This window comes from Balaenoptera musculus, chromosome 6 (genome assembly GCF_009873245.2).
Source record: "Balaenoptera musculus isolate JJ_BM4_2016_0621 chromosome 6, mBalMus1.pri.v3, whole genome shotgun sequence".
Taxonomy (NCBI): domain Eukaryota; kingdom Metazoa; phylum Chordata; class Mammalia; order Artiodactyla; family Balaenopteridae; genus Balaenoptera; species Balaenoptera musculus.
The window spans coordinates 18,451,761-18,460,862 of NC_045790.1; the positions used below are offsets into that span (position 1 = coordinate 18,451,761).

The following is a 9,102-nucleotide window of genomic DNA, read 5'->3' on the forward strand; positions in this document are numbered from 1 at the left end:
TCCTTACTCACATATTTGATGTTTTGTTCACCACTAACTTTTTTTTTTTTGCATTAATTTTGAAAACTTAAAATATTGCATCAGAATACTATTTATCTTGATCACTGAGTTTTTTGGCGCTAAATCCCTTGAATTCTGCGCCCCGCGCGAGTGCCTCACCCATTCCGGGCAGGGAGTTGAAACTATTTGAATCCCAGTGCCGGGCACAGTAACACTCTGGTTCTCGGAATAACACATTCCTTAAGAACCGCCTCCAGTTTCTTGCAGGGACCCTCCCAGCCACAGCGCAGTACTTCGGGGCAAACCCCAGGAAAGAACAGGGCCCAGGTGTCCCCAACGCCGGGTCCCTACCCCGTAAAGGTGGAACCGCTCTTACCCTCCCGCGCGCGTCGCCGGGACCCCTGGGGCAGGCGGGGAGCGACCGTGCGCGGGGTGGGGCGAGCGCCAGCGGGACCTGGGGCGAGGGTGCGACAGGCGGGGCTCAGGGGAGGGTGCGGAGGGGGAGGGCATGGGAGAGGGGGGAGAAGAGTGCGTCGCCGGGAGCGCGGAGAAGGCTTGCCGCGCACGACCGAGAGCTGCGCAGGTGGGTGGGAGGTGAAGGGGGGCTGCAGAGGAGGGCGTTGGGGCGGGACGCGGGGGCAGGAGGGGCGGGGGCCCCCTCGGCTCCCTGGAGGCGGGTGCTGTGTGTGCCGCTGCTGCGGCCGCTGCGTCTGGGGTCGCGGCTGTCTGTGAGTGTACCCCCCTCTCCCCAGTACGGACGCCCCTACTCCAGCCGGAGGCCGAGGCTCAGGCCCCTGCTGAGGTCCGAGTGCCCGGCTGTGCGAAGGGAGCCAGCCAGTCCCTTCGGCTGCCTGCAGACGGACGGTGACCGCCACTGGCCCCAGGTGACCGTCCGCCTGCAGGTGATCAGCCACCTGCGCTCACTGCCGCCCCTCCTCCGCCTCGTTTTCCCGCAGGTGTCCGTGCGCTCCGCCTCACCGCCCCGCGTCTCCCGGCAGGTGTCCTCCCGCCGCAGGTGTCCTCCCGCCGCAGCTGTCCCGGCTCCCGGCCATGGTGGACGTGCTGGGCGGGCGGCGCCTGGTGACCTACGACGGCACGTGGGTGGAAGCCGAGGCGGCGCTGCAGAACAAGGTGGTGGCGCTGTACTTCGCCGCGGGCCGGTGCGCGCCCAGCCGCGATTTCACGCCGCTGCTCTGCGACTTCTACGCGGAGCTAGTGGACCAGGCGCGGCCGTCCGCCCCCTTCGAGGTGGTCTTCGTGTCCGCCGACGGCAGCGCGCAGGAGATGCTGGACTTCATGCGGGAGCTGCACGGCGCCTGGCTGGCGCTGCCCTTCCACGACCCCTACCGGCAGTGAGTGGGGACGGTTTGGGGGTTCTGGGAGCTGTTGGGCGCGCCCCCCAGCCCCCATCCCAATCCCTCATCCCTGTGCTTCTCCCAGCCGTCGGGAGCTCTTTGATAACCCCATCTCCACCCCAACCCGTTTGAGCCTCTCTCAGCTACATCGAAGTCTCTGCTTCGGCTTCCCAGGGAGGCTCTAGCGGTTGGCTGACAGGGAGCATCTGCATCACCGTGGGCTCTTGGTGAGCCTGGACAGTGGCCTCCTCTAGCCTCTGACTCAGTGGGTGTGAGGCTCCGGGAATCTGAATTTATAAGGAGTTCTGGTGATGCTGATGCTGCGGTCCAGGAAGCCGGCTCTGGTAAATCACAGCCCGGGGACGCCCCGTCCTACAGCGCAGGGAAGAAACCGCCCCTTATCTGGAGAGCGGAAGAGGGAGACCCAGAAAGGCCGTTCAGGTCAGAACTGGAGACCATGGGTTGACTGCTGTGGGCCAGTAGTACGGGACTGGGGACCAGGTGCTGCGGGGGAAGGGTCAGGACTCAAGGGCTGGAGGAACTTAGTGCCAGGCCACGTTGCAGTTTCATTTTTACTGGCAGTGACTGAAATTTCATTAAGGCGTCTCCTGCTCCTGTAACTGTAGAAAGAAGCAGGTTCCTGGATTCTTGAGGAGACTTGTCAGAGGTGACAAAAATTCTTGCTCTCTGAAGGGATCTTGCCCCACCCTTGCTTTAGAAAAGATGTAACATGGCAGGTAACCTCAGCTCTGCTGGATTTCAGAGTTTGTGAGCAAACTGGAAATTGACCCTAGTGCTCTATTGGCTGTGGTCATGAGCTCCATGGAGAGGAGGAGGGAGAAGCGGGGGGAGGAGGGGAGGGGGAGGAGGGGGGAGGGGAGGGGAAGGGGAGGAGGAGGGGAGGGGAAGGGGAGGGGGAGGGATGGGGCACAGACACCGATTGTCTGGCATGTTGGGGTCTCATCTGGTGTTAAGAGTCCACATGTAGGTTTATTGCTCTTCACAAAGTGCATTACACCACCGTCCCTTAACAAATATGGAGGTGAATTTCTGGGTTTTGTTTTATAGCAGCATGTGTTGCATTTCTCTGGGGATTAATATTCAGTTGTGACATTTCCTCCCCCCGACCCTAAATTAATTATTCTGAGATGGCTTTCCTTCTGGACAATTAAAAATGGAAGCTAACTTTGGAAAGTTCCCTGGAGGAGTCATTTTCCTCCAGCACATGCTTTTGGTGATGCCGAGGAAGAGGTGAGGCCCAGGCCCTTGAGGGGTGGGGGGCGGGTGCCTGCTTCCCGAGGCCTCACTCACAGCAGGATTAGGAAAGTCTTCGATGATAAATCCAAATGCCCGTGATTTACTTGGCGGAAGGATTCATATACCTTCACATCTAGTGGTGGTTGTAAAATGTTTGATTTGCTTAGCGTTCAAGTTATGCACAGCTTTTGAAAGAACATACTTCGTTTTGAAAGTGACAGAGTGACAGTGTTAGTAATAAGCTCAGGCCCTGGGCAGAGCCCAGCTGTGGAACCTATTCGTGGGGTGACTGTAGGTAAGGTATTCAACCTCCGAGTATAATGATACCTCACAGGACGGATGAGGACTGCGCTGACGCAGGAATTCAGAGCGTTGTCAGCTGGTTGTGTACCAGGACTTTGTGTCTGTTGCCCATTCCACGGTTTTGAGGCACAGGGACTGGTGCTCCTGGCTCTGGAACCTGTCCTTTCTGCTACGGCTTCCTCTCCCAGGGGACACTGAGCCTCAGCACAACCTTGCTAGGAGTGGGGTGGGGGTGGGGGTGCTGTGCTCCCTCCGCTTCCCGGGTTATCTGGTCAAGGCCCATTCAGTCCTCTACAGGTGCTGAGCTGTTCAGGGCGACTGCACTCGGCCAGCTCAGGGGGGCCAGCCTGACCTTGGAGGAATCTGGAGGGGGGGGTTCTTTGGGGGGAAGTTAGCTCCTTGTGCCTCCCCCTTTCCAGACTGAACTTTGTTAATCCTGTCATTGCAATTTAGAAGTTAGGAAATGTGGTATTCTGTGGGAAATTCTTGGAGCTAGGCCCTAAATTCTGTTTATCCCAGCCTGCATTTTGGAATCAGATCATGAGCAAAAATGGAAATAGCTGCCACCAAGGAGAACTAAAGAATGTAGGAAGCCTCCAGGAGGCCTTTTCGGAAGTTCTTGATTTGTGCAGAGCATGGCATCTGCTTGGTGCTGTGAGAAGATGGGTCCAGGACCGTCATCACCAACCAGTCATGGTGAGGGACCCCAGGCTGTCTTCCCTCAGCGGCCAAAGCACGTCATCTGCTGTCCGCTGGATTTCTGCTGACCAGCCTGAGGCTCAGGAGGAGATAGATCACCACAGAACCCACACACACCCCCTCCCGCCTGGGGTTACCCCGGGCGTGGCTGGAGGTGCGGCTGCAGATGCACCTGCAGGAAGAGAATGCCTAGAGCCACTCACCTGTCCGTGGATATTGGCTGTCCAGTGCAGCCGGCATACAAGACCCGGCCTAGAGAGGCAGTTATTTACTGATGTCCCTACAGCTAGGGGCAGCGCGGGCCAAGGGTGGGCTCTCAGGTCCCGCCCAGATGCCTGTGTGCAGGTGGGCAAGAGGCCTGAGAGAGGGGACAGCATCGAAGACCAGGTTCTGTCCTGCCTTCCTTCCCTTTGTTATGGGCCCAAGAGCCAAGTAACAGCTTCTGACTTTGCCAGCAGGAATTTCTGTCATTTGCTGCCCGGCACGTGAGACCCACTCAGTCCGTGTCTCGCACACTCCCCTCCAGCATTTGACCCACGATCACCTTGTTTTCTTCCCTTTCCACCTGTGTTCTGCCAGACTGGAAAACTGATGTTCCAGAGTACTCTACACACTTTTCCACCTCCACAGGTCATACACATGCTGCATCCTCCAACCCTGGAGCCCCCACTTCTCTGCCTAGTAGCTCCTCATTTGTGCCACTGGGGACACTGGGAGCATGTCTGGCCCCAGAGGCCTATGCCCTCTATAGCTCGAGCCAGTGCCACCCCTGTGCTAAGAGTATGTGTCTGGGGTGGGGGCATGTCTCTGTAGTCTCTAATGTTGGACCAGACATTGTTCAGTGCTTGGCGCCTGCAGGGCACTTGTTTGATGGATGCTCGGAGCAAGTAGAGAGATTTGCTCGGTAACGGTCTGCCAGTGGCTGAGATGGAAAGAGACTGAAGACAGAAGTTGCCATGGCAACCCAGAAGCAGTTGTGCCAGGGCTAAGGATGTGCTGCTTTAGGTGGAGGGAGGGAGCCAATGCTGCAACTGCACACAGAGCGAGGAGGAAATGGGCTCTCAGATTTCCCCGAAATGGTTAAAATGCTCAGAGTTATCACTTCATTCTGCCCAGCAACAAGGCTCTTTCCTTTCTGAGGCTTGGTCTATTCTCTCTGGACACAGTGCCCAGAGGAGATGGAGATGACTTCGGGGGAGGAGGGTTGTTATGTGTCTTTCCTGCATGGTTCCAAGGTTACAGCTGTCCCCAAGCAGAGGCTGCCAGGGTGGGGATTTGAGGACCCACACTGGGTGACTCTTTGAAAAGAAGCTGGAGCAATGAACTGTCTTCAAACCTCCTTCTCACTCCTCAAAGCCCCACCTGGCTCCTGATATCCCCATGTCGTCCCTTTTTCCTTCTCAATCTTGGTAGAGCTTTGCTCTGTTTTTTAGTCTAAGAATCGGGTTTGGCTTTGTTGCTCACCCCATGTTGATTCATTTCCTTGTCCAGTGATTTCTGTCCTCAATCTTCTTTTGCCTTCTTTCTACTTTCCTTGTAATTGCTTCATCATTGTTTTTCTAGCTTCTTGAATGAAATGCAGAATTCATCTATATAGAGGCCTTTTAGTTTTGGATAAGAGTGTGTAAGACATAACTCTCTGTGTCTAATTGTATCTATAGCTTGGGACCCATAGTATATGGGCATTATGATTTCATATATAATATATGGTTATTTAATTTTTAACTGATTCCAAAAATTATTGCTTATTGGTTTCCAATTCCATTATATCATTAAGTGGTCTGTGTATCACTGATTATTTGAAATATATTAAGATCCCTTTATGACCGAGAACATGGCTGGTTTTGTCACCATTTCAGATGTTTGAAAACAAGGCATATTTTCTCTCCATTGGGTGTAGGTACTGTGTTTTTCTTCCTGCTTGAATTAAGATTTGTCTTGGCCTTGGATACTGGAAAGCAGCAGGAAGGGCCTGATGGAGGCGTCACGGGGGAGATTTAGTAACAGGAGGGTCTCAAGTGCATTTTTCCTTCCACTCAGTTTTACAACCCTGAGGGCGACAGATGAGGGAAATCAGACTACAGTTAACGTGAGGCCCTGGCAAGCTGGCTGTGGTAACAGGACGGGGATTTTCACCCAGCTGTCCCGTCTTGAGGGTACTAATCCCTGTGAAGGTTATGGGGAGACTTGCAAAACTAAGAAGGCAGATGCCCCTTTCCTTAAATGAATACAAATAATTTTGTGAAATGGTCACTCAAGGGGTTACATGTGACAGTAAAATGTTTCTCCCATAATGTTAATCAGTGTGTCCTTGAATCTGTAAGGCAGAAAGTCTAGTAAGCCTTTGTATTTATCTAGAACTCATGGAATTTTAACTTTTGCTATCATACGTACCTGATGTATTTAAACCTCCTGAGATGCAGGAGGGATACGAATTTATTGGGTTATATGTGGGTTTAAAATTGCACTGTGCAATTTGGCAACCACTAGCCACATGTGGCTACTTAAATTTAAAACTGACAAAAACAGGGAATTCCCTGGCAGTCTAGGGGTTATGACTCAGTGCTTTCACTTCCGTGGCCCGGGGTTCAATCCCTGGTCAGGGAACTAAGATCCCACAAGCCACTTAGGGTAGCCAATACATAAATAAATAAATAAATAAATAAAATTAAATAAAACCCAAAATTCAGTTCCTCAGGCTCACCAGCCAGATTCCAAGTGCTCTGTAGTCACATGTGGCTGTGGCTGTGACATTGGGCAGCACAGATGCAGAACAGTTCCATCACTGCTGACATTCCTCTGCGACAGCACTGTCTTGGACCCAGCTAGCAGCAAGAAGAAAAGAGCCCAAAGGAATCCTCAGCCCAGTGGGAGGGCTCACTGGGCAGGCTGGGTTCTAAGGCTTTGCAGGCTCAGCTGGCGCTGGGGAGGCGCTGGTCCCTGCAGACGTGCAGCAGCCTGGCCTGTCCCACGCTGACCCTCGGTCGCCCTCTTCTCTCCCACAGTGAGCTGAGGACCAGGTACCACATCATGGCCATCCCCAGGCTTGTGATCGTGAAACCGAGCGGGGAAGTCATCACTGACAAAGGGCGGAAGCAGATCCGGGAGCAGGGGCTGGCCTGCTTCCAGAACTGGGTGGAGGCAGCTGACATCTTCCAGAATTTCTCCGGTTGAGCTGGGGGGAGATCTCCGGGGACCTGGACAGGTGTGTGTCACTCCTGTTGCTGCAGCGTGAACATGACAGAGAAGAGGAGCATCCTGTTTCCTTTCTCGATGCTGGTGGTTTCTTTCAGAGCAGAAGCACTCAGCTGTGATGGAAAGAAAATATTGCTCAGGGAATGCCCTCCCTGTAGCCTTGTTTGTAGTTATTTTTATTATTCTTAGCATAGCTTTCTTCACATGAGCTTAAGTGTGTTCACACTGAGCTATTGGAAATCTATGCAAAACATGTATTTATACAGGCTCTTCAGGTGAAATAGCATATTTATTGATACATTTTCTGGAGATGCCTTTATTTTAATGACATGCTTTCACAAGTATATTTATTACTAAAGTTTGCAGAATCTATTTGCTTTAATAAACAAACCTATTTCCACCTGGAGCTCTCTGATTTCCTTCTTTCTCCTGGCAAACCAAGTGCCCTTACGAGGAAAGTGAAGCACTCAAGAAATACCATTCTCAAACACTTCGTTTGGTTTTTCAAAGGGGATAGTTTTTATTTATCTTTTTTATTTTTTTACTTTATTTTATTTTTATTTTTTTAACATCTTTATTGGAGTATAATTGCTTTACAATGGTGTGTTAGTTTCTGCTTTATAACGAAGTGAATCAGTTATACATGTACATATGTCCCCATATCTCTTCCCTCTTGCATCTCCCTCCCTCCCACCCTCACTATCCCACCCCTCTAGGTGGTCACAAAGCACCGAGCTGATCTCCCTGTGCCATGCGGCTGCTTCCCACTAGCTATCTATTTTACGTTCGGTAATGTATATATGTCCATGCCACTCACTCACTTCATCCCAGCTTACCCTTCCCCCTCCCTGTGTCCTCAAGTCCATTCTCTAGTCGGTCTGCATCTTTATTCCTGTCTTGCCCCAGGTTCTTCTGACCATTTCTTTTCTTTTCTTTTCTTTTTTTTGGTAGATTCCATATATATGTGTTAGCATACGATATTTGTTTTTCTCTTTCTGACTTACTTCACTCTGTAAAACAGTCTCTAGGTCCATCCACCTCACTACAAATAACTCAGTTTCGTTCCTTTTTATGGCTGAGTAATATTCCATTGTATATATGTGCCACATCTTTATCCATTCATCTGTTGATGGACACTAAGGTTGCTTTCATGTCCTGGCTATTGTAAATAGAGCTGCAATGAACATTGTGGTACACGACTCTTTTGATAGTTTTTAATTATGAGTCTTCTTGGGATTCTTTTCTTCTCTTTGTTTTCTTACACTTGCTTTTAATAGCATCACAGTATCTTAGAAAGAGAAGAAAATTTCAAGGCTGCATAGTCACATCTTCAAGATCAAACCTCCACATCCTCTAAAAGATGCTGATTGATCCAGGTAAATGAAAGTTCACACATAATCTTTTTTTTTAAAATTTTTATTGAAAGGTAGTTGATTTACAATGTTGTGTTAGTTTCAGGCATACAACAAAGTGATTCAGTTATACATATACATTCAATATATAACTATACATATTCTTTTTTTAACATTCTCTTCCATTATAGGTTATTACAAGAAATTGAGTAGAGTTCCCTGTGCTATACAGTAGGTCCTTGTTGGTTATCTATTTTATATATAGTAGTGTATATCTTTTTTTTTTTAATTTATTTATTTATTTTTGGCTGTGTTGGGTCTTCGTTTCTGCGCGAGGACTTTCTCTAGTTGCGGCAAGCGGGGGCCACTCTTCATCGCGGTGCGCGGGCCTCTCACTGTCGCGGCCTCTCTTGTTGTGGAGCACAGGCTCCAGACGCGCAGGCTCAGTAGTTGTGGCTCACGGGCCCAGTTGCTCCGTGGCATGTGGGATCCTCCCAGACCAGGGCTCGAACCCGCATCCCCTGCATTGGCAGGCAGATTCTCAACCACTGCGCCACCAGGGAAGCCCAGTAGTGTATACCTTTGCTGATAGCAAGAGGGTTGTGTGTGGTGCCAGTTACGAGCTCCTGAGCCTCTCCTCTTGCTGGCTGGCCTGCTGGTGACGGCCAGCTGCATTCTGATCCACACAATTGGAATCGTGAAATACCAGGCAGCCACCTTTAGCCTGGTACCCATCTGCTGACCCACTTGGCCTGCTGGGTCCCTCAGCTGGGAATTTGGAGCAAAGCTGTCCCTTGTAGGATGCAGGAATCCCCATGTTTCCCTAACGAGGCCCTCTGTGGAGCAGTGCTGGGCAAAAAGTGAAGAAGGCCTCTGGTTGCTCTGCTAAACCCAGAACATGAGAGCTGAGTCCGTGAGGGTGAGGCCACATCGTTGGCTTA

General features: G+C 51.1%; 1 protein-coding gene across 4 annotated transcripts; it reads left to right on the forward strand.

Moving 5' to 3' along the window:
• Positions 1-267: 267 nt before the first annotated feature.
• On the forward strand, positions 268-7,213 carry NXNL2 (nucleoredoxin like 2). Of its 4 annotated transcripts, none has more exons than XM_036856098.1 (3): positions 268-360; positions 999-1,352; positions 6,620-7,170. In XM_036856098.1, the coding sequence occupies exons 2-3, from the start codon at positions 1,051-1,053 to the stop codon at positions 6,786-6,788; spliced, it is 471 nt and encodes a 156-aa protein (XP_036711993.1). In that variant the 5' UTR covers positions 268-360; positions 999-1,050; the 3' UTR covers positions 6,789-7,170. The 4 variants fall into 4 exon arrangements, with proteins under 4 accessions (XP_036711993.1, XP_036711992.1, XP_036711991.1 ...); XM_036856097.1 differs by having other exon boundaries at positions 286-360; positions 957-1,352; XM_036856096.1 differs by lacking the exon at positions 268-360 and adding an exon at positions 529-583 and having other exon boundaries at positions 957-1,352; positions 6,620-7,213.
• Positions 7,214-9,102: the final 1,889 nt, after the last annotated feature.

What these genes read in the sequence shown, in the direction of transcription:
- NXNL2 (XM_036856098.1), top strand. Translation starts at nt 1,051, where the DNA reads ATGGTGGACGTGCTGGGCGGGCGGCGCCTGGTGACCTACGACGGCACG. An exon ending in TTCCACGACCCCTACCGGCA is followed by an intron (nt 1,353 to 6,619) that starts GTGAGTGGGGAC and finishes TCTCTCCCACAG; the next exon opens with TGAGCTGAGGACCAGGTACC.